Source organism: Dermacentor silvarum, chromosome 1, assembly GCF_013339745.2.
Source record: "Dermacentor silvarum isolate Dsil-2018 chromosome 1, BIME_Dsil_1.4, whole genome shotgun sequence".
Lineage (NCBI taxonomy): Eukaryota > Metazoa > Arthropoda > Arachnida > Ixodida > Ixodidae > Dermacentor > Dermacentor silvarum.
In genome coordinates this window covers 157,858,873-157,886,778 of record NC_051154.1, presented here as the reverse complement: position 1 = coordinate 157,886,778, position 27,906 = coordinate 157,858,873, and the positions used below count along the sequence as shown (strand labels likewise).

The 27,906-nt window shown below is 46.7% G+C and overlaps 1 protein-coding gene across 1 annotated transcript in view; it reads left to right on the top strand.

Moving 5' to 3' along the window:
- The window catches only part of LOC119436279 (E3 ubiquitin-protein ligase UHRF1), a 93,693-nt gene that overhangs the window by 10,515 nt on the left and 55,272 nt on the right, over positions 1-27,906 (top strand). Inside the window, exons 5-8 of the mRNA XM_037703079.2 lie at positions 154-366; positions 921-1,042; positions 4,940-5,126; positions 13,718-13,949. Of these exons, the coding sequence (XP_037559007.1) occupies positions 154-366; positions 921-1,042; positions 4,940-5,126; positions 13,718-13,949 (754 nt within the window). The remainder of the gene's footprint in view (positions 1-153; positions 367-920; positions 1,043-4,939; positions 5,127-13,717; positions 13,950-27,906) is intronic.

Here is a 27,906-nt window from a genome sequence, read left to right as displayed (position 1 = left end):
GCGCAGTAGTGCACTAGCACAAGTCACTATAGAATGTGTCATATATTTAGGTACAAGTAGTGTTTGTGTTTTTACGTCAGTCATAGGTATAGCTATGAAGTATTGCAGCAGATATACACTAATGACTGTTATAAAATTTTTTTTTTTACACAGCTACGAAGATGAAGTGGTTGCACTAAATCTGAAATGTGTCCGCCCACGAGCCAGGAAGATTATCCCCTTTGAAGATGTGAGCATTGGTGATCGGCTCATGGTCAATTACAACGTCGAAGAGCCATCTGAATTGGGTTTTTGGTATGACTGCCTGGTGACTTCCAAGAAGTCGACTCGCACCCAGAAACAACTGTGGGCCACCATATTTATTGGGCGAGTGATGTCCTGTTTTTTAATTTTCCTTTTGTTGTCTTCTTATAAGTGCAAGTAGCCACAACAGGCTATCCATACATTTATTTAGCTGCTGGCAGTTACTTTTTACATAGGAGCATGATGTTTATAATCTTCCTTGCAGTGATTTGACACTGACTGAAGTGATCTGAACTGACATAAGTAGGAGGCACAAACAAGTTTTCATTTGTACTCTTTTGCTTGTGTTGTTCAAACCTTTTGTTCTTCATAATGTGTGTCAGTCACTATAGCACCTGCAGAAGGAGCAGATATTGAACAGATGTAGAACTGTGCTAGCCAGCAGTCTGTTTGCCATTTGTGTGTTTCAGTCGTGGCATGTTTTGTGTGGTCTGCTAAGTGAGGTTGAAGGGAGAGTGAAGAGCTTACCCAAGTGTGCTAAATTACACCAACACCATGACAGTAGCCACTAATACAACATGCAAGGTCATGTCTACAATTTGTTTCATGCTGGTGTATTTCTACCTATAGAAAACCTACAGGCTGCTTGTGTTGCTTATCTGCTCTCTGTTTTGCAGGGCATCAAAGACGCCTTTGGAAAATTGCCATCTCATGTTCTGTGATGAACTTTTTGCCATTGAGCGGCATCCAGCTGTCAATGCTGCAGACCGTCAAAATTTTGAGCAGTCCCATGCTAAACGTGAGTACCAAAATAGGGGGAAAAAAATAGAATTTCATTTTGGCCAAGACAAATGATGAGCACGTTAAACAGCTCATTAGTTTAGGCATGTTGCAGCATAATCCTGTCTATTCACTCTATTCCATACTGGGTTTACACAAGCATTTCATGACTAATTACTCAGCTCAGCATGGTCCTAATGGAAAAAGCAATTGTGTTGGTATTAGTACCAGAGTCCTTTGATACTTTTTTACTACAGGGAAATCTCATTGATACAATTCTGCATAATACGTTTTTCTGGATAATAAGTTTTTTTCTCTTTTCCTGATAATATGATTTGGTTGGATAATACGTCGGATAATACGATTTTTGGATGATACGCTTTATTTTCCGGTTCCCATGAAGATTGTATCAACGAGATTCCACTGTAGTCACAAAACTTCTCCGTCACGCTATGGGAGAGCTTCATACACTGCCAACAGTGACCGCATGATGGCGCCATTGCTTCAGAGGGGGCACGTGCAGCAGCTGGCCGGACTGTTTCTGTGATTTTTGTTGCGGCGTTACGCTCTCTTTCTGCCTTTTAGCATGTGCAGAGAAGCTCAAATGGTCCTGAGGAGCTTGAAGAAGAATGCCAAACACCTGTTGTGTGCAGCAGTATTGTTACAGCTACAGAAGGGCCAACGAAACGAGCTGCCAACCTATGTGAAATCAACTGTGGAGAGAAAACATCGCACAGACAATGCCATTACCACAGCACCTGTCCTTGTACATATACAGGGTGTCCCAGCTAAAAGTAGCCAACGTTTTAAAAACGACAGTGTGTGCTAGGAGGCTCAAAACAACTCAGTGTTGTTGAGGATGGCGTGTCCTAGTGTGCGGTATTTTTTTCGTTTTGCTAAGTCAATTAATTAGTATAAGCTAATTGCCTAACTTTTTCAATATTGGCTTCACCAAGAAAGTGCCAATACGAAAGTGGTAGATCGCATTTAAAAATGGCCGACTGAAGTGTTTGCAACTAAGTACCTTTGATGGAGCTTCTTGTAGTTGGCTTTAAAGAAAGCCCGCAAAATACAAAAACAAGCGCGTGATAGCGCCACTATTTCAGCAGACACCCTGTACATATATATATATATATATATACTGAGTGTCCCAGCTAACGTTAGCCAAGACAAAGTTAATTAAGGCAGAGTTAATCAAAGCATTCGAACCCACGACCTTTAATGGAATTTAACCCTCAAATTTACGAAGTAACAACTAACAATGCATTTTAATGAGAATGTCAAGTAATTTCTTGAGCATGCAGGCTTTCGCCTTCATCCTCTTTAGCTAGGCTTGTGCGAATAGTGCTTTTTTGGTTCAAAGAGAATAGTAATTCTTCTCGAATAATTTAGAAGCGAATACTTTCTGAATAGTAGCAAGTAAAGAAAAAAAAAAAAACGGTGGAGGGCTAAGGTCTGGGATTTATTCAAGGAAAGTAAACAACTTGATTATTTACGAAAATCTACAAATTTTCGTGCAAAAACACTAGCTGTTTCACATGCTGGGGTTTGAGGTGCTCTCTTCTGCAGCTTACAATGGCTCCTGCAGTGGAAAAAAGCCTTTCACTTCTTGTCTGGGGGGCTGGTATCGAACGATACCTACGGGCAGCTGCAACCAGGGTTGGGTAAAGGTGGCTGCCCTTGCTTTTCCACCACACATGGGAGTCTTCGGAACGGGAAAGAAGGGACCATGTTGATGAACTATCACAGTCTCTTCTGCTGCCGTTGTGAGTAGAGTGAACACCCATTGCTTTGCGGGTCGTTCAGCATAACAGACATCTTCAAGTACGCGGCAGCCTCATCCGAGATTGTACGGCTTGATTGATCATGTGCACGCGAACTGAAGTGTGTAAAAGCACTCCACACAGAGTCCCCTGATGGGTCTGCAGAGCAGGTGCTGTTCTCACTTGTTGCTGAACCATGTTGATGAACTGGCACAGTCTCTCCTGCTGCCGTTGTGAGTAGAGTGAACGCCCATTGCTTTGCGGGTCGTTCAGCATAACAGACATCTTTGTATCTAGGATCGACCAAAATTGCCAATGCAGGAAAGCGTGACATCAAGATATCAGGGAACCTCGTTTTGATGCTGTGCAAAAGGCTTGAGGCAAGCAATGCTGCCTCACCACCTTCGGAAACAAGTACAAGTTCAACTAGAACCACCTCGGTACACTGCAACAGGGGAATGACTTGTGACAGCGTGGGATATCTGTCCCCAGACAGTTCAGTTATGGCATGGTCAGGTGGCTTCAAGACTTGCACTGCTGCATTCATAAGCTTCCACTCACTTGCGTTCAAGTTTGGAACTGCATCAGATTCTGAAAGTTCTACAGTGATGACCGTACGGAACTTCACGAGCCTGGCCATCATGGCATGCTCACTGTTCCATCGCCTCGGAATGTCTTGTGTAACCTCGAGAGGGTCCAGCTGCATGTTTCTCTGAATTTCCTGAAGCCGTCCTCGGGCCTTGGCACTCCGTTTGTATGTAGCCACAATCGCTCTGGCTTTAGCACAGAGCTGCAAAAACCCTGACACTTCTCTTTTGGCATCACTGACACACAACTGAAGGGTGTGTCCGAAACACTGCACACTATTCCAGGACGACCCCGCTACTGCAGAAGTAAAGTTCCTTCCATTATCTGTAACGACGAAGATTGGCACAGTATCGTGGGCTGGAATTTCCCACTCCTCGATGACACCTGTGATAAATAGCTCCAGGTTTGCTGCAGTGTGAGAGTCTGTCATCTCCGTGCAAGCCAATGCATGCACGTGTTGCATGAAGTCACTGTCCATGATGTGACAAGTTACACAAACGTAGCTGTCATTTTCCCACGATGTCCAACCACCAGATGTGATTGAAAGCGACTCCACTCCGCTTGAAAAAATGTCCCCGAGCTTCTTTTTCACCTTCTCTTTGCTTGATGCGTAGAGGTCTGGAATAATGGCTCTCGAGAACGTCCGAGACGGCACGGCATAATCCGGCATAGCGAACTTCATCATGTCGAGGAAACCCGGTTCTTCGACAATGTTGTAGGGGTGCATACCACGAGCTACGAAGCGAGCTATCATTTTTGTCATGTTGGGCTTTTGGGGCCGACGCTTTCATTTTCGACTTCAAACTGTCGGCTATGGATGGCTGTTGACCACTTGCCTTGCTTGCCCCTTTGAGCTTGGATGGCCTTTCGCGTGCGTCCCACTTCTCTTGGTAGTCCTTGTGCAAGTCCGGGTGTCTCCTTAAATGCGTTGCTAGGGTTGTTGTCGTACTTGTCGGGGTCTTCAGGACTGCCTTGCATTTAAGACATGAAGCTTCGGTTCCCGGTGGAATCTTTACTAAAATGTTCTAAATCGGATTGCTGGCTGCATGCAAGTCCCCCATGGTGCTCTCTGGAGTGGTCCAAGGCTGCTGGGATTGATCAAATGCCGCCGCAGCAGAGACAGAGCCGCCCACTAAACGCAATTGACCACACCACCACGCCTACGAGATGGGTTTTTGTACGCCTTTGTTCTGAGTATAGTTCTGTTTTCCTGGCTTGGTTTGGATTGGATTGGGAAAAGTATTACTGAATCCAAAACCGAAACTTCCGAAAACGCCTTCTCCCTGGTGCGTGTGGTTATTCGTTCGAGCCGAATACTTCGAAATTGCCGAAGAACAAATTTCGAAGCGACTATCGAATAGCGCATTATTCGTTCAACTATTCGAAAATATCGAATATTCGCACAAGCCTATCTTTAGCATATGTTGAAGTGATTGTGAACTTTTTTTATGATTGTGATGCAAAGCTGGCAAGCCAGCAACAACAAGCACTGCCCAACTGATAAACATTTAATCTATAATTTAGTTCCAATAGTAGAATGCAGTTTATTGTGTTATGTGGTCCAGGTCGACGACAGCCTGAATGTACACACTGTGGGGATCTACCAGAGCGTCGCTGCCGCCACTGTGCTTGCTGTCGTTGTGGAAGTAAAAAGGAGCCTGAGCGGCAGTTGCTTTGTGATGAATGCGACCGGGCTTTTCACTTGGGCTGCCTGGAGCCGCCTTTAGAAAAACTGCCTGAGGAAGAGCACTGGTATGTAACCAGATCTACAGTTTGCTTCCACCACCTTTAGTCTAGGATTTTTATTTTTTTTTTCTGACTAATGTAAACCACATAAAGGTGTCAGTACAGTTGAGCCCAGTTGTAAAGACATCACTGTGTGATTATACTGTGGGATTGCTTCAAGAGAAAGCGAAGGATGAACGTTTATGTTGAAAAGGTATTGATATCAGAAATTTCATTATTCAGTGCGGACTGATAATTGCAGTTATTAGGCCATTCAGAGAAGGCAAATAATAATAATAATAATACTTTATTGCAAATAAAAATAAAGTATCAGTTATAAAATACTGGCAGCATAAGCCACATAGGGCTTGAAGGGCAGCGCTTGGCAGGCACCCAATATGTAAATGTTAACTGGAGCATTCTAAGAGAAAGGAAAACATGCATACACATATTATAAAAAATTCGAATATCCATCATTTACAGGCATTTTTATGGCATTTCGACACGTACCATCCAATAAAAAGCATACAGCTTGCACCTATGAAAGGTGAATTTGGAGTACAAAAACAATACTCTAAGATTTCAATAAACCCAGGTTTAGTCGACAACTTGGCAATTTGTTAGCAGTAACACAGCATAAGCACAATGTAGGCAACATATCACTGATGTTGAGAAGTACTCATCACTGAGACTTCTGGTGAAGATCCGTTGCCTCAAAGATGAAACGCGAGTGTTTGCAGTTGAAGGCACTCATAGTCAGTGGCAGTGACTCCCCATTTTCGACATCAGGCAGTTAAATGTAGTCAAGATAAGTCCTAGAAGTCATGTTCACCAATGCCCAACAGCCATAAAGTAGCCAGCAAATGTTTGAAGATAATAAAAGTGAACTGAAGCTTCAAACTGCTATTCTGTGGCTGGGCAGGTTATGTTAGTTTCATTATCACTTTTGTGCTGAAGCTTGTGCCTTAGTGGGCCATGCTTGCGAAGTAAGCAAAGAATGTAGCGTAAAAACAGCCGCGCGGCTTCATCTTGGGCACGTGAGTTGTGCTTGTGAGTGTTACAACAGCGTTCCGAGTCTACATATTGCCTGCTGTGCCATTGCCTGCTGTGCATAGTGTCATTGCCTGCTGGCAAACTCTGATGGTCACGGTGTGCTCTTCGTAATATAAGAGGTCTTTATAACTGGGATTGCTATTAGCTAGCTTAACCATATACGGCAAGCCTGCAGAAAGCTTTGCAGTGCCAATATCAGCCTGTTCAAGAAGTGTGTGAAAGCACATCTGGTGTCTTGTTGACTGTGCTTTTAATTCTCAAGAGTTTCCTACAAAAATTGCTAAAGGGAACTTTGGCACTAGTGTTGGTGGGAGCTGCGAGCATGGCGGTTCAGCCAGTATGAAAATGGTGGCTAGTGTGCATGGATTTGTCTAAACTTCATCGTCCTGGCTTCAAACGGCCTTGTGACTTTGCAAATTGATCATTTTGAACAAAATATTTCATTACAAATGCAGCAATTTGCAATGATTGTGCACTTATTGTCTGCTGTGTTTAGAAAAACGGATTCCTTCGAAATATAGGCCCATAAAGGCATATAAAGCGTAATCAATAAAACCACAATAATGTCTGAAGCCACTAGCACGATCAGACAAATCCATGTACAGTTTACTTCCGTAAATTCGACCCTGACAGGACTGATGAAACTGATCGAATTATCCGGTCAGTCGAATTAAACAAGATGCAGTAAAAACGTCAACTACACCGCTGATTGATTCATTTGGCAATATTTGCCTGATTTTAACACACCCTCGAATCAAACGCACGCCTGCTTTCTATGTGTCCCAAGTAGGAAACTAACGTAGAGTTAACTATAAAGCTCCTGAATAAAGTAGAAATCGGATGTGCACCCGAGTTCTTAGCAAGAAAAATGGGCAGGGGTCTAATTTGTGTTGCACAGTGGCGGCCGGTTTCTTAAAATCAGCTTAACCGCAATGCACTGTTATGCGGCAAAGCATGCGAACACGGTTTTTGGCTCATTTTCAGTGACAAAAAAAAAAAAAAAAAAAAAAAACGCTAGTTAGGATCGGGTGAATACTACGAAGTGTTAAGTAAGGTAAAGTGCAGTGACCATAGGTTAGTGAGGTCTAGGATTTCTCTCAATTTGGAGAGAGAAAGAGTGAAATTAGTCAAGAGGAAACAGGCCAACCTAGACGCAGTAAGGGTGAAAGCAGACCAATTTGGGCTGGTGCTCGCAAACAAATATGCAGCTTTAGAACAGGAAGATGAAGATAACATAGAGGTAATGAATGAGACCGTAACTAGGCTGATCTCAGAAGCAGCAATTGAAGGGTAAGGCACCAAGGCAACCAGTAGGGAAGCTCTCCCAAGAAACAAAGGACCTAATAAAGAAACGTCAAAACATGAAAGTGTCCAACTCAAAAGATCAGATAGAATTCGCTGAACTGTCGAAACTGATCAACAAGAAGAAAGTAAGGGATATTCGAAATTATAACGTCGGAAAGATTGAGGAAGCCGTAAAATATGGACGCAGCATGAAATCAGTAAGAAGAAAGCTTGGCATAGGACAAGGCAAGATGTATGCACTGAAAGATAAGCATGGTAATATCATCAGCAATTTAGATGACATAGTAAAAGCAGCGGAAGAATTCTATACTGACCTGTACAGTTCCCAAAACAGCCAAGCTACTTCCATTCGAAATAGGGATGAACCGGATACAGAAGCTCCTTCTATAACTAGCGATGAAGTTAGAAGGGCCTTGAAAGACATGACCAGGGGAAAAGTGGCTGGAGAAGATGGAATAACAGTAGATTTAATCAAAGATGGAGGAGATATCATGCTTGAAAAGCTTGCGGCCCTTTATACGCAATGCCTCACAACTTCAAGTGTACCAGAGAGCTGGAAGAATGCCAACATTATACTTATCCATAAGAAGGGAGACGTTAAAGAATTGAAGAATTACAGACCCATTAGCTTGCTTTCAGTATTATATAAAATATTCACCAAGATAATTTCCAATAGAATCAGGGCAACACTTGACTTCAGCCAACCAAGAGAACAGGCTGGTTTCAGGAAGGGATATTCTACGATGGATCATATCCATGTCATCAATCAGGTAATCGAGAAATCTGCGGAGTACAATCAACCTCTCTATATGGCTTTCATAGATTATGAAAAAGCATTTGATTCAGTAGAGATACCAGCAGTCATAGAGGTATTGCGTAATCAAGGAGTACAGGAGGCATACGTGAATATCTTAGCAAATATCTACAAGGATTCCACAGCTACCTTGGTTCTCCACAAGAAAAGTAGAAAGTTATCTATCAAGAAAGGGGTCAGGCAAGAAGACACAATCTCTCCAATGCTATTCACTGCATGCTTAGAAGAAGTAGGTATTCAAGCTCTTAGACTGGGAAGCCTTAGGAGTGAGGATCGACGGCGAATATCTCAGCAACCTTCGGTTTGCAGATGACATTGTCCTATTCAGCAACAGTGGAGATGAATTACATCAAATGATTGAGAATCTTAATCGAGAAAGTGTAAGAATTGGGTTGAAGATAAATATGCAGAAGACAAAGATAATGTTCAATAGCCTGGCAAGGGAACAAGAATTCATGATCGCCAGTCAGCCTCTAGAGTCTGTAAAGGAGTACGTTTATCTAGGTTAATTACTCACAGGGGACCCTGATCATGAGAAAGAAATTTACAGAAGAATAAAATTGGGTTGGAGTGCATACGGCAGGCATTGCCAAATCCTGACTGGAAGCTTACCACTGTCGTTGAAAAGAATAGTGTACAATCATTGCATTCTACCGGTGCTAACATATGGAGCAGAAACTTGGAGGTTAACAAAGAAGCTCGAGAACACGTTAAGGACCGCACAAAGAGTGATGGAACGAAAAATCTTAGGAGTAACGTTAAGAGACAGGAAGAGAGCGGTGTGGATCAGAGAACAAACGGGGATAGACAATATTCTAGTTGACATTAAGCGGAAGAAATGGAGCTGGACAGGCCATGTAATGCGTAGGATGGAAATCCGGTGGACCATTAGGGTTACAAAATGGATACCAAGAGAGGGGAAGCGCAGTCGAGGATGGCAGAAATCTAGGTGGGGTGATGAAGTTAGGAAATTCGCATGCGCAAGTTGGAATATGCTAGCGCAAGACAGGGGTAATTGGAGATCGCAGGGAGAGGCCTTCGTCCTGCAGTGGACGTAAATATAGGATGATGATGATGATGATGAAATACTGTAATTAGATAATGTGAGCTACCATTACTGCTTGAACATCATCCTAGGGCAGGCCGAAAATAGGCGTTTTCGATGAGAGGTTGATGTGTGTTCAGTGCAGTCACTGTCCCCTAAGCTATGCCAAGACGGACGCTGCCAGTAAAGGGGTCGCTATTTGGGCAACCATAGGGGTCAGGTGTGTGTGTGTGCTGACTGTTGAAGTTTGAATTATCCGGCGAAGGCCAACTTAAAAATTGAAATAAGTTCAAATAACGAAAGTTTGGCCTCGCAGAAATGTATAGGCACCAGTAGAGACTTTCGGTCGAGATCGAGTTAACCGAAAAATCTAATTAACAGAAGTCTTCTGTACTAATCATCATTCCCATGGGAACTGAATGATCGCAGTACCAGGGTTCTCTATAGTATTTTGGTAGGCAACGCTATGAATCCTTATAGTACTCTGTTTCATTCTTCGCAGGCAACGCTATGGTAGCTTTGCAAGTAGTGCGGTGGTGGAACTATCACTCCACGTGTTTTGCAGTGCAGTTTTTGATCTGCCACACTTTCTATGGACTATGCTTATTACAGTAGAACCCCGCTGTTATGTTCCGGGGTGCTGCGTTTTCCCGGCTGTTACATCGTTTTCGGCCGGTCCCGGCACAGCTCCCATAGAACCCAATGCATTGGTAACCCCGCTGTTACGTCGCAACTGTGGGACTGTTCCCGCATCATACGTTGCGAACTGCCACACCGCGCCGGCCCGAGCAGCCATTTTGACTTTTCATGTCGCTTGGCTTGGTTGCTTGACGATGGCATTGGCCGCCCAAAGTGCTGGGGGCGACATTTATTACGTATTTTCGGTTTCCGCCACCAAAAGTATGGCCTTTGATATCCGCTTTTGCTATCTAAAGATGATGTCTATGACGCGTTGCGGCCCTAAAATTGGTTTTGGCTCATAGATGTTCCGTATAAAGTCCAAGGGCGATAACGCCGTCGCCGCGCGCCGTATGCTTTCTTTCGCGCGCGAGACGCAGTCGTCGGCTCCCCTCGCAAGCTTTCACTCGCACATACAGCATACGTCGCCGCGCGGCCGTATGCTGAATGTGCGAGTGAAAGCGTGCGAGGGGAGCCGACGACCGCGTCTCGCGCGCGAAAGAAAAGCAGAGAGGAGGCGCGCCTCCTTCCACTGCGCTCGAGGCACCAGCGAGGGAGCGAGGGGGGGGGGGTAGCGGGCAGCGTTGTGCTCTGGCATCATACTTTGCGGCGACGCACGCGCGGTCCCGCGGGCCCTATCTTGAAAGCGATCTGCGTGGGGGTAGATTCTACGCAGTGTAGGTGCGTCGGCGGCTCGTGGCTTTGTGCGTGCTGCGTGTTCTCGGCACTCAGTTAGGGTTGAAGCGATAGACAACAGCACGAAGGTCACTTCGCTCGCTTCTGCAGCGGCGCTTAACTGCGCGTGTCCGCGCTCATCGAGTGTGATGTGTTCATGTTTGCCTGTGGGCGCTGACACCATGTTTGTTAATTAGTTAATAACCGAATGTTTACAAGTTTATACAGACGATAAACCTACTATTCTTACTTTGTATAGCTCATCGCAATCGATACTTCAGCTGTCGGGCGAAACTACTTTTTGTCGCACGTAAGAATTAAAATAATATTGTGTGCAGTTCAACACTACTCCCATTTCTCAATTTTTCCTGTTTCCTGGCTCTTGCGTTTCCCGGCTCTTCCGTTTTTTTTTTTTTTTTTTTTTTACGGTCCCGTGAAAAACGTAACAGCGGGGTTCTACTGTACAACTTGTTTATGTTAAGTTATGTGAACTTATGTATTATTTCTGTAACTTTGTGCTCCCAGTATACCGTGTATGATGTTTTGGTCGTAAGCGCAATTTCTGTGCTGTGGCCGCTGTTCGCAGAAACGTGTCATTGCGCTCGTTTAGCAGTGAGTATGTTCAGATCTGTGATGCCTTCTATGTAATAATTAGGTACATCATATTTTGTGACATAAAGATATGAGTCCTAATGTTACATCAAATTACATGGCGTGCACCTATATTTTTCTTTAATATACGATGAACTTTTTGGTTGCGAATGCAAGCAGTAAGAGAAGTCTCTCTAGCCCTTGTAGTGTTGCCCGCGATGCATGAAACAGAGTACAGTGGAATCTCGATGATACGAATCTCACGGGGTTACAAAAAATATTCGTATTAGCCGAAATTCGTATCATCGAAACACAATTAAAACTAGCTAAATTACGGGGGGATGAGAGCATAAGATCGCAAAAATCGCGAGAAAAATTTATTTTTGAAAACCACGCGTTTCGGTATCTTAAGACTTAAAGATTGACTCCAACCAAATAAGGAAATTTACTAGCCCGACTGTTTCGGAACCAATTCGGCTCCTTCTTCAGGGGGTATTCTTCGGAGGTGGCGGTGTGCCGCTTTTAAAAGGTCCGTCGTAACAAAGGAGAGGAAGGGGGAGAGAGCGTAAGGTGCGGAGACACTTGGCAGGGCACGCTCTCTCCCCCTTCCTCTCCTTTGTTACGACGGACCTTTTAAAAGCGGCACACCGCCACCTCCGAAGAATACCCCCTGAAGAAGGAGCCGAATTGGTTCCGAAACGTCGGGCTAGTAAATTTCCTTATTTGGTTGGAGTCAATCTCTAAGTCTTAATCAATTTTCCCAACCAGACAGGTAATTCTGTCGAAATGTTTAGCTTCAAGTTTCGGTATCTGCAACGCCTAATCTACGCTGTATCAAAATGGTTTGGCTGAAAACGCGCTAAAAGTGGCTGAAAAAGATTTATTCGTCAGTGGCGCTGGGCGAGAAAACAGCTTTAAATCGCGCAAAATTGCCGCAATTCATGGAGACATATCTCGTGCTTCCCGCCACCGAGCGCCGCCATCTTGGTATCGTTCGAAAGCTCAAAGTTTCGCCGTTCCGCTTCTCAATTCGTCGGTCGTCGCCATCTTGTAACAAACGCGCAAACTCAAAAGAAGCGCGGGTATGCGATAGGTAGTCACACGGACCCTCCGATGAAAGCGGCCTCCGATTGGCTGCCGTGCTGAAAGGCGTCTCTCCATTGGTTGCTCCTGTGGCAGGGGCAAGATGGCAACCGCAGTTGTCTGCTTCGTAAACCACACCGGCGTCTTCACTTGACACGCACAATTCGGATTACTGAGAGCTCCCAGGTTAGTAATGGATCGTCGCTCGTTGGAGAAAAAATTTCGGACTAAGCACGCCTTCGGAATACGGAAGCGCAAGCCTCCTACGGCAAGAAAAATACGGCGATTAGCGGGAAAAGCGAAGGAGCACCCGACTGAACGTGCCATGCTATCTTGCACCGTGCGACTCCGGCGGCGAAACCGACAATCGCCCTGTGCCATCGGCACCGATAACGCAGTCGACGGAAGACGCGCCAACGGAGGCTCCCGCGCCTCGGCGTACGGCCGCGCGAATCAGTCGAGATCGTATCTCGGTAGACATAGCTCGCTGCGACTAGGCAAAATGGCGCAAACACAAAGAACGCAGCCCGAAGCACAGCAGCCACTCCGTCCGATGGGCGGCCGCCTAAAAGGAGGAAAAGCACGAAAGCAAGAAAAGCGCCACCGCTTCAAATTCTTCGCGCCCAGTCGCGGCCTCCGCGCTGTCCGGCGCCGCGTCCGCGCCTCCGCACCAAAAGAGAAAGGGAGAAAGGGCGTGACTGTGCGCTGTTCTCTTTCCGGCCGTCGGTGGGGCGGCGTTTATTCGTATCAACCGACATGGGTAGAAAATCGATTCGTAACAACCGGACTCTAGCACGTTGCAAAGTAATGGGGCTTGGCCGGGACCACAGAAAAATTCGTATCATCCGGTCATTCGTATTAGCCGCGATCGTATCACCGAGATTCCACTGTATAGTCACCGTCTTTTGACCACGAAAGTTGACTGAACAGTCACTGCTAATACAGCTTTTCTTGATTGACTGCTCATGTTTGACCCTCCCTGGCCCTTGTGCCAAAAAAACCTGATGTATCATCATCATCCTGTTTATGTGTTCCTGAGTGTCCGTGAAGACATGAATGGATTGCGTTCAGTGCAAAGGCTGTTAAGTTCCTGGCAGTCATACAGCTTTACAGTGCAATTCACTCACCGCTTGTGTGTGTATCCTCTCTCGAGTCCAAGCATGTCTGATGTGTAGAGGCTTCATTATATAACAACAGTGGTTCAACATTGCTTTGCTGAATCAAGAAAAATAATGCATACTCTTTAGTGAAAACATTCTGTAAAATGGGAAAAAAATTTATGAAATTTTCTTGAGTTGAAGCTTGTTAAGTTGATATTTAACTGTTGTTATCTGTTGGCATTGCATGATGACTGGAGTTGTGCATGTTTCCCAGGTTCTGCCCAGACTGCAAGCATGATCCGACAGAGGTTGTTCAGCCTGGGGAAGCTTTGAAGGAGTCTCGGCGCAAGTCCCGGCTGCCCTCAATTGTTGGTGAAGGCAAACGTGACTGGGGCCGTGGCATGGCGTGCGTGGGACGTACGCGTGAGTGCACTTTGGTGCCAGCCAACCACTTTGGGGCCCTTCCCAACGTGCCTGTTGGTTCTTTGTGGAAATTCCGGCTTCAGGTGAGTTGTGTAACTGGCTTCCGATTAGTGCAGCTCAGAGCTACTTTGGTCACTTTTTTTTTTAAAGAAACACATTTTCTCATTTTCAAAATAAGTCAAACATCAAGCACAATTTCTTCCTTCATTTATGTTATTTTATGCTGGGAGTTTCATGTGACTTTTTTGAAGCTTTTATAGCATGGGCAGACGAGATTGCATATTGTTGTCAGTTGTATTAAGCAAGTAAACGTTTTCTTCTGCCAGCTATACCCCATTTTTATATGCGGCTGCTGTTTTCATTTGTTCCTCTTCATCCTACCACTTCTCACCCCATCCTCAGGTTCTTGTCGCAATCTTCCTCAGCTTTATCATGATAAAGGAGGAGGGTTAGCTTAATTCTAATGCAGTTTTTTGGACCTAGTTATCTTCTTCTAGATTGTGAAATAATCTGTGAAATCTGAAATAAATATCATAGACTTGTATACCTGGATCGTTGCATTTTGAAGCATATTTTCAATTAATGAAAGTTGTGTATTGACTCCAAGGAGGAAAAATGGTGTAGCGAGAAGCAGATTGCTTAATATTTCTCCACCTTATCATATTTACATAGTATTTGCATTTGACAGCAGTCGAAAGTGGATATCTGCTCACCGTGCTGCAAAATTGGGCAGAATGCCGGGTAGCAAGTACGATTGATCTGGGACTAATTTATCCCACGTAAAAAAAAGAGGCTTCCATTTTGTAGTACAGTCGAGTCCCGCTACAACGAAATTCACGGGACGCGCGAAAAATTTTGTTGTGGCGGAACTTCGTTGACGTGAAATTAATGTTAGGTATATACGTACGCCAAACGGCAAAGCAGCGAACGAAACCGAAACCATCGTCTGGGAAATCTTAGCGATGGCATGGGGGTATAGGTTGAGACGTACCGAAGGTGGTCAATAAAGTGTCAACTTCAACAGCGGCCGCACTTTGCGCCGCTGTTACAGCATTTTTCGTACATTGCAGCCGACGCCTAACCCAACGAGCGTGCCCGGCCGATCGCAAAACAATCATTTTGCGGTACATGCACCGCCGCAATGAAGCGGTTTGAATTATCACAATTTCACTGCATATTTATGACAGTCGGCAAGCTTGCGCTTACTGGAAGTTTTATTTCCAGAAGTCGGTCGGCCTGGATTTCTTACGCTTCACGGCAAGCAAAGGCATTACGCGAGTCAGTTAAGAGCCATCGCAGTGTCATTGTCGTGAGCTCAGGTAACTTTTCTGATGATGTTTAAAGGATCCATTACTTTCAAAGCAGACGCCGGAGTCAGTGTGTCTAGCGGATTGTCATTTTTCCCAGACGACGAGACGTTGGTATCATGTTGACAACAGCGGCCGCACGGGCACTGTATCTTGAAATCGATCTGCTATGTGCACAAAGTGCGCGCCCGCTCGGGCCTCATCTTCAAAGCGATCTGCGATGTGGGCAAAGTGCAACTAGTGCCGGTAGAGTCGTGTGCACTGTGCTTTCAACATTTAGTTCGTGTTGGAGCGAGAGACGGCACGGAGTTCGCTCGCTGCTATTGCCACGCCTCCTCACTCTAGTGTGTTGACACCGAGTTTCCGCGATCATTGAGCGAGATGTGTTCATAGTTACCTGTGCGCACGTGATACCGTGCTTAGTAAGCGAATGTTTACAAGTTTATACAGCCGATAAAACTACTATCCTTAGTTCCTATAGCTGTGTACTAATTTGCTATCGCAATCGATCCTTCGCCTTTCGAGCAAAACTGAGGCATTTTTTTATTGGCTCATCAAGGCTCCATTTTTTTAATGCGCAATAAATGCACTGCGTAGACTAACATAAATTATAGTGCGACATTATAATAGGAACCACAATACACTAGGTAGTGCGTCGGGGCTTCTATAGTTACTTGTCACTCGTACGTTCATTCGTACGTCATTCATTCATATTCGTCTTGAATTTGGTAAAAACTGTAAATCCAATCGGACTCAATTGGTTTCACTTTGACTCAATTGTAACCAGTTGGAACTAGGGATTTTCCAATCGGTTCCAATTGGGTCCAGTTCATTTGGCAACTCCAATAGGTTTATCCTGTGACCCAATCATAACCGGTTGGAAGTAAGGATTTTCCAATTGGTTCCTATTGGTCTCAGTCGATTCCTATTGGAAAAGCTAATTAGAGTCAATTGTTTTGACTGGGATGGGCTTCGGACCCACTGCGCATGTGCTACTTTCCATGTGGCGCCACTACCACCGCTAAAGATTGCGCTCCGCGCGAGCCACGTGTTTCCATCTTCACGCTTTCTTTGTGAATAATGAGTGACGCAATCGGTGGAAATGCTTCATCTGCCGCTGCTGCTAAATGAGCTGCTCGAGCAGAGGCTCAGCCCTGCCGCCGAGAGCATCCTGTCGTACAGAATCAAAATCTTTGCCATAGTATATCGCGAATTCAAAACACCTAAACAGCTGCGCTCAAAATTTGCATTAGGGAGTATCGTAATCATCAGGGAAATTTTCTTTTTTTCTTTTCAAGTATTTCACATTCCATTACCTTTTGGCACGGACACCCAATAGCCTGACTTCCTCATTATAACCGATAATGCTGCATGGGGGCAATGTAATAAGCGGGTTATTTCACCATAGGTGCAGCAGCTTCTCATTGTTATAATTGATATATTGTTAAAACTGGTATCGTTATAAGTGGTTTTGACTGTATATGGTAAATGACGGTGCCGCGAAGTGTCCGAATTATTATGCATGTCCGAAAAATCGCGTGTCTGAAAAATTGGTCGTTGACTGTATATCTAAAACTTGTTGCAGGAGCAGTGCACTCGGCGAAGACACTTTTGTAAGCTTTCACTGGGAATTTGTCCCCTTCTTCAGCCAGTTGAGGATAGCGTCTTCCGACTTTAGGGTCATGGACATTTCAAGGTCTGTGGTATCGTAAAACTAGTGTCGAAATCCTTTTTTCACCGATCGAGATTACTTTCAAGATACTACTACAGTGAAACCTCTTTACTACGAACACCACATTAACAAACTTTTCAGAAATCACCTGCTGACTTCTTATAGTTTCAATGTAAAGATATTTCAGTATTACGAACTTCAGAATACCGATCGTTATTCAGTTTCCATGTCATGTCAACAACGCCTCAATGCTACAAACTAATACAGTAAAAGCTCGATGATACGAATCTCACGGGGTCACGAAAGATATTCGTATTAGCCGAAATTCGTATCATCGAAACACAATTAAAACTACTGTCGAATCTCGATAATTCGAACTCGAAGGGGCCCGAAAATTTGTTCGAATTAAAAGGACGTATTTTTGAAGTATTCGTGCACCATAGCACGATGCACGAACGGTGCGAGTCGTGAAATATCGCGGCGCGCAAGCGCGGGCCACGAAACTGCCCACGCCGGCTAACGGTCGCTTCCCGATAACGACAGAAAACGAAGCTTCAGGGAGCGAGCGGGCGGCGCCGGCACACGGGTGCGCGCGGAGACCGTCGAAGGTGAGGGAGGAGGGCGGCAGGGAAGCGGATTTGGCCGCGTCAACTCCGCCGCTTCGGTGGCTCCCCTTGCCCTCCCTCTCAACTCCCTCGTAGCTCTCTCACCTTCGACTCCGTGCGCACATCTCCGTGCGCGCCCGCCGCCGTGCTGGCGCCAGCTTATTTTAGCCGCCCCCTGAAGTTTCGTTTTCTGCCGTTATCGGGAAGCGAGCGTTTGCGGGCGCGGCAGTTTCGTTGGCCCGACTGTGCCTCCGCCGCTGCTTCCCTCTGCGCTGCTGCCGCAGCGTGCAAGGTGACTAGAAAATAGAGGAGAAGGGTTCACTGCCATTTTATCCGCGTGGCTGAGACACGTCGGCACTAGTGTGTGCTAGAGTACGGTTGTCTAGAACACTCTAGTCGGCACGTACACGCTTGCTCCGATGCAATGCAGAAACGGCGACCTTGTAATTTGAGAGAGAAGGAAATTTCCGCCGCGGGTTCCTTCCCCCCCCCCCCTCCGCTCCTTCGCGCGCGGCATTGAGGGGTCTCTCCTGAGCTTTTGCTCTATGGCGGTGTCGGAGCAATGCCGGTCGGAGGCGCCGCCGCGTGATTTGGCGCGCTGCTAAGAGCATTGTCGGTGCGCGGTGTGCTCGAAATAAGCGTGTTCGAATTCGCATGCTTCGCGCTGACGTTGAACGAAAGCACGTTTTTCATGATAGTCTCGCTGTGCAACAATTGTGCTCAGTGTTGACGTTGCGAGGCCTAGCTCCTTAGCCAACTCCGTCCGCTTCCTCTTGGGATCCTCATCGACCTTTCGAAGAATGTCTAATTTCTCTTTAAAGGAGAGTGCTTTCCGCTTGTGAGACATAGCTCGCTGCGACTAGGCAAAATGGCGCAAACACGAAGAACGCGGCCCGAAGCGCAGCAGCCACTCCATCTGACGGCTCGCAGAAAAGGAGGAAAAGTACAAAAGCAGCAAAAGCGCCACCGCTTCAAACTCTTCGCGCCCAGTCGCGGAGTCCGCGCTGTCCGGCGCCGCGCCTCCGTACCAAAAGAGAAGGAGAGAAAGTGCGTGATAGCGCGCTGTTCTCTTTCGCGGCCATCGGTGGGGTGGCGTTTATTCGTATCAACCGACGCAGGCTGAAAATCGATTCGTAACAACCGTTCTCTAGCACGTTGCAAAGTAATGGGGCTCGGCCGGGACCACAGAAAAATTCGTATCATCCAGAAATTCGTATTAGCCGTGATCGTATCATCGAGCTTTTACTTATTCAGAAATCTGGGGATTCCTGGATTTTCATGTATCCTTCATGGCAGCCGAAACAGTAGGCTTGCAGACGACGAGGCGCAGAAAGTGGATGCCGCGGCGCATGGGTTCGGGAAACCTGAGATGGCACACAATAAAAAAAGAAATGTAGGAGATAATTTTGTTTTTTTTTTCTTATTTCTATTGCGAAGGAGACGACACATCAGGTTTTGCGAGCGCATGCTCCACCCAGAATAGTGTCACCTAGCAACAAAGGCGCGTCTCTTCCTTCTTTCGCCAGTCTTTCTGCGCACGTGCCTCCTTTGTGCTTCTTTCAGCGGCCGTACTAGCATGTGCGTGGAGAAATGTAACCTCCTTACTCGCGGGGATGCCACACGGTCGCTTTTGCACTTTCTGGACGTTGTCGTTTACGCGTGATTGCGCTTTGGAATAGTTTAGGTGTCCACCTCAATTGACACAATTGCGGTGTGCACGGCAAGGAATGTGAAAAATAAATCGACAACAAGAAACACAACTGACGTTTTCATGGATAGCTCAAATGGTGACAACTTATGAACTGATGGGTTGATGGACGGAATGGTTAATTTTGGGGCTTTCACTATAATAACAACCTTTCAGAATAACGAATAATTTACGGCTGTCTCCTGAAGTTTGTTATATCGAGATTTCATTGTATAGCTTTGCTCTCAAGTGAGAGGGTACTACCACCTATACCACTACTCATGCTTGTTACTTGCCACACAATGCAGGGAGCATGCATTGTCTACAACAAAAACACCAAATTGGCCGCTGATGCAAGGCACGCGTGGAATGGATAAATAAATACCTACAGTCGCCGACTGATAATTCGGAAACCAAGAATTCAGACATGCTTCATTATTCAGACAGCTCGGCGGTACCGCCACAAGCCTTGTAGACTTAATGTATACGGACAATGGAAATTTTGGACGCCTTATACAGTAGAACCCCGCTGTTACGTTTTTCACGGGACCGTAAAAAAAAAAAAAACAAAAAAAAAACGGAAGAGCCGGGAAACGCAAGAGCCAGGAAACAGGAAAAATTGGGAAATGGGAGTAGTGTTGAACTGCACACAATATTATTTTAATTCTTACGTGCGACAAAAAGGAGTTTCGCCCGACAGCTGAAGTATCGATTGCGATGAGCTATACAAAGTAAGAATAGTAGGTTTATCGTCTGTATAAACTTGTAAACATTCGGTTATTAACTAATTAACAAACATGGTGTCAGCGCCCACAGGCAAACATGAACACATCACACTCGATGAGCGCGGACACGCGCAGTTAAGCGCCGCTGCAGAAGCGAGCGAAGTGACCTTCGTGCTGTTGTCTATCGCTTCAACCCAAACTGAGCGCCGAGAACACGCAGCACGCACAAAGCCACGAGCCGCCGACGCACCTACACTGCGTAGAATCTACCCCCACGCAGATCGCTTTCAAGATACGGCCCGTGGGACCGCGCGCCGCCGCGCAGTATGATGCCAGAGCACAACGCTGCCCGCTATCCCTCCCCCCCCCCCCCTCGCTCGCTCCCTCCCTCGCTGGTGCCTCGAGCGCAACGGAAGGAGGCGCGCTTCCTTCCTGCTTTCCTTTCGCGCGCGAGACGCGGTCGTCGGCTCCCCTCGCACGCTTTCACTCGCACATTCAGCATACGGCCGCGCGGCTTCCCTCACACGCTTTCACTCGCACATACAGCAAACGGCGCGCGGCGACGTATGCTGTATGTGCGAGTGAAAGCGTGCGAGGGGAGCCGACGACTGCGTCTCGCGCGCGAAAGAAAGCATACGGCGCGCGGCGACGGCGTTATCGCCCTTGGACTTTATACGGAACATCTATGAGCCAAAACCAATTTTAGGGCCTCAACGCGTCATAGAAATCATCTTTAGATAGCAAAAGCGGATATCAAAGGCCATACTTTTACTGGCGGAAACCGAAAATACGTAATGAATGTCGCCCCCAGCACTTTGGGCGGCCAATGCCATCGTCAAGCAACCAAGCCAAGCGACATGAAAAGTCAAAATGGCCACTCGGGCCGGCGCGGGGTGGCACTTCGCAACGTATGATGCGGGAAGGGTCCCACAGTTGCGACGTAACAGCGGGGTTACCAATGCATTGGGTTCTATGGGAACTGTGCCGGGACCGGCCGAAAACGACGTAACAGCCGGGAAAACGCAGCACCCGGGAACGTAACAGCGGGGTTCTACTGTAGCATGTCGCGTGATAATTCGAACTCCGACAGCACAGCCGTGTGCTAATTTGGCCACCGAGTCGAGCATAACTAGCAATATTTTCGTTTCGATAAGTCGTCGGCCACTATTCAGGCTAAAGGCACACGTATGTGCATGTTGACAAACTTGGGCCATATATTAGGGAGATTTAGTATAGCGGAAAACAGCAAACGCAAAGATTTAGCGTTAGCATTGTGTGCTGCAAACTGCGCATGCGCAGAATGTAAACATAGCCAGAACTCTTGCGTACGTACGCTATTTCCGGAATATAGTGTTCAACGGTAACGCACGCAGGGGATTCCGTACATAGGGCAAGATGGCGGCGCCTGTTGAAGCGAGAGCCGTCCACTTCGGATCTATCGAGTCGTCGGCCTGCACTGTTTGGCTCATTCGTTTCCCACTAATGCTCGTGTTTGCTTTAGATTTGTGTGATGATGCTTCGACAGCGGCGTACAGGTGACGAATGGACGTTTTCGATATACGTTCTCGATTAGCGACGGAGTAGGCTTAATGGGAGGGTTTGCTCATGTTTGCTGTATCCGCCTCGAGATGGCGCCCAAGTGTATTTGCGTTAGCGTTAGCGTTTTGCTCCGTTCCGCTATTCTAAAACACTACCTTGTACCGCGCAGTGCAGCCTTTCTTTGTGTTAGCGTTGCGTCGCACACTAATGCTAATGTAAGCGTTTTCCGCTATACTAAAACTCCCTATTCTGGGACAATCACTTTCAAAGTTAATTTTGCGATATTTCGGGTTGTTAGCCACGGGCAGCAGCATTTCCACACTGTGATAAGACAGCATGCTTGGCAATGTGCCAAGATTGTCATCTCTTGCAGACTGGATCGAATGCGTCTTGCGCTAGTCACGCGAAGTGAAGGTATCCCTGAAAGAAACGATCTGAGAAAACGGCACACCTTTCTTGGCCACTTGTGAAATAAATGTACAGTCGAATCTCGATAATTCGAACTTGAAGGGGCCCGGAAATTTGTTCGAATTAAAAGAAGTTCGAATTAAAGAAAGGACGTATTTTTGAAGTATTCAAGCACCATAGCACGATGCACGAACGGTGAGAGTCGTGAAATATCGCGGTGCGCAACCGCCCACGCCGGCCAACGCTCGATTCCCGATTACGGCAGCAAACGAAACTTCAGGGAGCGGACGGCGCCGGATGGCGACGGGCGCACCCGCGCGGAGATCGTCGAAGGTGAGGGAGGAGGGCGGCAGGGAAGCGGATTTGGCCGCGGCAACTCTGCCGCTTCGGTGGCAGTGGCTTCGGTGGCTCCCCTCGCAGCTCCCTCCCCTTCGACTGTCTCCGTGCGCGCCCGCTGCCGGTACAGCCGGTCGGCGCAGATTAGCCCGCTCCCTAAAGTTTCGTTTTCTGCCGTTATCGGGAAGTGAGCGTTAGCCGGCGTGGGTGCCGGCGCCGCCGGTCCGGCTAGCTTAACCCGCTCCCTGAAGTTTCGTTGTCTGTTGCTATCGGGAAGCGAGCGTTTGCCGGCATGGGCAGTTTCGTTGGCCGGACTGGCCCTCCGCTGCTGCATTAAGGGGTCTCCCCTAAGCTTTTGCTCTATGGCGGTGTCGGAGCAATGCCGGTCGGAGGCGCCACCGCGTTATTTGGCGCGCTGCTGAGAGCATTGTCGGTCCACGGTATGTTCGAATTAACCGTCGCAAATGCTTTTGCGGTTGAATTACCGAGCGTTATCGCTTATTGAAATACACATAACTTTGACGGGACCACAGCGTCAGTTCGAATAAACCGGCAGCTCAAGTTAAGCGTGTTCGAATTAACGAGATTCGACTGTACTAATTTTCTGGCGAATACCATAATGTACTGGACTGTACCATACTGCGTAGAATGTGCTTGTGTGCAATAGGATGTGCTGATAGGTGTGCCCCCTAGTATCTCTGCTTGACACCGCACTCACCACGTTATGGCCTCTTAGATTTGGCCAATCTGGCGGCACATCTTGGAGGCCATCACCGGCTTGCCAGTGAAGATGCAGTTCTGCTTCGGCGGCCGCTCTCTGCCGTGCGGCACATGATTTGAAAGGTGCGTTCGCAAACAACTGTATGTAATTCAAGCATTTGCCCACTGGTGCCCACGGTAGTTTCGATTTATTCTCTCTGTCCTCGCGGGTGCTGTAAAATTTCATTACATTGAAATCGTGCAAAGACGGACTTCATTATTTTCAGGTTAAAAATGCATGGTGTTCTATGGGCATGAACTTATCAAAAGTTAAATATTTTGTTACTTTGAGAATTTCGTTATGTTGAAGCTCGTTGTATTGAGGTTTAATTGTATAATGAATTATCAGATATACTTGCGTAATGAATGCACTTTCCTTTTTTTCTGAAAAACAGAAGCAAAGGTGTGTAGATCATGCGGGATAAATATTATGGGAACTTTTCGAAAGCAAATATTGAAAAGTAAGATGGTAATGATTGTATAAATGCATTAGATAACTTAACTTTGCAGTAAATATACATGTCCACTATTTGCAAACTGTGACAGCATTTTTTATTGCACTTTACTCCGCATCGGAATCAGCAGACCTGTTGTCCAGGTCACTGGCTGCTTCTTCCACATCATGGTCCCACAACGGCTGCTCGCTGCTCTAAAGCGCATTTGCGATGCCAGCTTTTTTAAAGCTTTTTGCGATCACCTCAGCTGGCAGGTGAGTGCTACGCATCCAAAATCCAGGAACTCAACAGTTTGATGGACGGCCTTTTAACCTTGTCGGTCGGCGTCAGGGCATGCCCTTTTTGGACCATCCAGTCCAAAACAGTAGAACCCCTCCAGTACAGTAGAACCTCGTTGATACGATCCTGTTATGTACGATTTTCTGGCGCCAACATTCGCGATCGAGAACACAAAAAATGCACCAATTAAGTTACGCTTGTATTTAACTGGTTCATACGTTCCTGGAAAACACAATCTTTTGGCAACAATGCTCAGTAAATTGCCAAACTGCGATCATATGATACGTTTTCTGCCCGCTAGGTTATGGAAACAAGAAATTATCAGTAGCCACCTGCTGCAGTAGCTTCACCGCAATACATGCCTGGCCGCCTCATGTGAAAACGCCAGCGCACACTCAGTTTCTTATTTTGGTACCAGCAAATCTCCCGGGTTGTCGCACGCCGCATTTACAGCTATCGCCGCCAACCTTATTGCAATGAGCATCTTCACCTATCTTTTTCATAGCGCATATATGGTGCCATTGCAATTGTACTGCACGCTTTTATTAGGTGATAAGCCAAACGTGCTGCCATTCCCTGCTGTAGACTGTGATCGTATATTACGTTTCCCAGCCGCTAGATCCCATGTAAATAAGAAAAGGCTGAGGCATGCGCGATCAAGAACAGTAGTCGTCCACCACATCAGCCTCCCTGCAATACTCGTCCGCCCGTCTCACGTGAAAACGCCAGCGCACAATCAGTTTCTTATTCTCGTACCAGCAAATCTCCTCATGGGTCGTCGCACGCCGCGTTCACAGCTCTCGCTGCCAACCTCATTTTGATAAGCATCTTCACCTGTCTGTTTTACAGCGCGTGGGGCGTAGTGCCGTTGGAAGCGTACTGCACACTTATACAGTCGATCCCAGATATATCGAACTCTAAGGGAATCGCGAGATAGTTCTATATACTATCGATAATTTGAAATATGAAATATGACTCTCTGAAACTTATCTGAGATCTCCGCACGTCTCTGACAGTTTCCCAAGATTGTCAAAAGCTGGAACTTATCAATTTGCTTCTCCAAGACCTTGTCAACTGCACAAAAGTTGTTTATTTTTTGCTCATGAACGTTGCAAGCTGCTCGTGCTGCAAGATGGTCTTTTCAATGCTAACCCTATAAAAGCCAGCGTTGCCCAGACACAAGACCGTGGTGCGCCTCGCCCGCGTTGAAGTGCGTGTTGCATGTTTTTATTCAAGAAAAGGTAGAAATAGATGCACTGCGGAAGCAAACTAGCTAGGCACCATGCTGCCATCAGCACACTTGTACTGCGAATTGCATGTGAACGTGCCTAGCTGCGTGCTCGTTACAATATGCGCCATTTAAATGGTCGATCGTCATACATGGGCAACGAGCCATGCGGGCTGTTGTGCCATGTTTCGGAACCGACTTCCTTTTGGAACCAGTCATCCTCGCTTCTCCACTGTCCTAAAATGTTGCAGTTTCACCCGAAAGGTGAAGCATCGATTGTGATAGCAAATTAAGTAGACAGCTATACAAAGTAAGGATAGTAGTTTTATTGGCCGTATAAACTTGTAAACATTCGCTTACTAACTAAATTAACAAGCATGGTGTCGCGCGCACAAGCAAACATGAACACATCTCACTCGATAACCGCAGAAACTCGCTGTCAAAACGCTGGAGTGAGGAAGTGCAGCAGCAGCAGCGAGTGAATTTTTAATCTTCAACCGCAATCTTCATGCTACCTCTCGCTTCAACGTGAACTATATGGCGAGAACACAGCGCACGGCGAACTCTGTCCCTGTTGCAGATCGTTTTCAAGATAGGGCACGCGGCTCCGCGTCATATACAGCAGCCACTGAAGTAGAAGGCCCTCTCTCGCTCCCCCCTCTCGATGCCTGGCGTGCTACGAAAGACGGCGTGCTTCCTCCCCGCTTTGCTTCCTTGTGTGTGCGAGATTGAGCCACCATCGTCGGCTCACCCTCACACGCTTTCACTCGCACATACAGCATACGGCTCGCACTGATGATGTTGTCGCCCTTGGACTTTATATGGAACATCATGGCGACGGCAGAAATGCATCTGGAGTGTCCGTATAATTGCTATCGCAATAAAAGTCTGCGGGTTTCTTGCGTGCCACTCTGCACTCCGACGCCTCGCGACCGGTACGTACTCCCTTCGTTCTCAGCCCATCCCCTCCAGCCTCTGCATCGGTGGCTACTGACACTACACACATGATGTTAGTTTCGAAAAGGCCGTTCAGATTATCAGAACATTCCAGGCCGTTCCCACTGGCATGTAACTGCGTGCATGAATGAAATGCATCCAGTGTGGACCCGCGAATCGCACAGCAACGAGTCTTGCGTGCCATTGTCGCAATGGCTCTTTCCGCGAAGTGCAGATGTGGCGTGTGGTGGTTTTGGTAAATTCAAACTGATGTAAAGATCTGTCCAAGTGGAGGTTGGGGTCGGATTCATTTTGGCCGCTCGCCGAATCCTAAAATGCCGTTCACGGAAAGCTTTTGTTTGCAAAAGGACAAACCCAGCAGCGCAGCATCTCCAGTTCGGCATTCCATGTGCAGTGCCACTCAGTGGAAAGATTGAGTGTCATCCACGCTTTCTTGTGGAATGCATATCAGATTTGAAGGCTTTTCACATTCTTGAAGCAGAGTAGTGACCTGCTGCTCTTGCCAATAACGAATGGCTGCAGTTTGCATGAGTCATCCATATGCACAGCGAGCATATGGAATTAAATGTCGGCATTAAATATTTACGCCGATGCAATAAGTGATCGTGTATTGGTTAGGAGAAGCGCACTTGCAGGGGCGGGACACTGCGCTGTGTTCGATATATCGAATGTGTCGGTGAACGGGAGTTCGATGTACGCATAGTACATTGGTATAATTTTGCATGGGATTTTCAAGGGGATTTTACAACTGTTCGATATAGACAATAATTCGATATATCCGAGTTTGATATGTCCGGGATGAACTGTAGTAGGCGATAACCCAAATGTGCTGCCGTTCCCAATTGCAGGCACGAAATCGAGCTGGTGGGCGGTGATATATATATATATGTGAATGTCTCGTTTCGCTCCGGTGGCATCCAGCACCGCCCACCAGCTCGATTTCGTTTCGATTTCCTATTGTAAATAACTACGCAATAGGAAAACAACAAAACGCGTCTCGTGCCTCGTGCCGCAACGATTCGCGTAGTCCTTCGCATCATGTAGATGTCAATTACAGTTGAGTCTGTCAAATTTTTTAGTTACTTCGGGTTGTATGTTTTCCCGCTTAGTAAGTTTTTTTCTCACGTTTTTTCACAGAACGTATGAACGAGGTTCTACTGTACAAGCGTCGCACATTGTCCTTGAATGGCTTGTTGACACACACATCCAGGGCCTGCAGCACTGAAGTGAGCCCACCTGATATGATCGCGATCTCAGTTCGCAGCTCCTGTAGTATCTAGTGTACGTTTTCTTCCAGGTGGCCACAAAAGCTGTCAAGCACAAGGAGAGACGGGAGAAACAGGGCGCCAGGTCGCCGTCTCCAGACAGTCGGAACCCAATCAGTCATTAAATCAGCAGACATTCGACCTTTTCCTTGGGCTCTCACGTGTATGCCTGTTAGGAAGCTGACCTTTCGCTATAGTCTTTCTCTTGAAGATAATGTATGGCAGCAGCTTCCTGGCGATCTGCTGTTATCGCATCAGAGTGAAGCGCTGCTTTTATGCATCAGTTGTTTGACAAGCATGCTGTGTGTGCCGTTTTCCTCGACCGTTCTCCTCATTGGCATGTCCAAGTTTATCGCTGTCTGATCAGCATTTTCGACTTGTGAAGAGATAAACACCACTCCCCCGCTGCAGGCGTATCGCGAATCTGTGAAAAGCGAGGATCTTTTCCTATAAGCAAGGAGGCAGTTGTTGGCAACGGGATGTGTGCCTTTTCAAACACAGTCAGTTGTGCCGCATGACCCATGTGGTCCACCCTTTGCTCGCTTCAAAATCTGTGGACATGATGCCATGCTTTCTTGCCGTGGCTGCGCGTGCACCCTGATCATTTTTCCCAAATGGTGCAGCCTTCCTTCGCAGGTTCCTGACATATTCACACTTCTTCGACACAAGCAAACTTTCCAATCTTTGGCCCCCAAAAGGTGCGATGCGTTTGATTCGTAGCGAGGAGGTTGTCGTGCTGCTTCTGGTAGCACATCCGGACTTTGTCAACACCGAAATGCCTTAATTCTCATGCTTCTTTCTTAGAAATGGATATAATG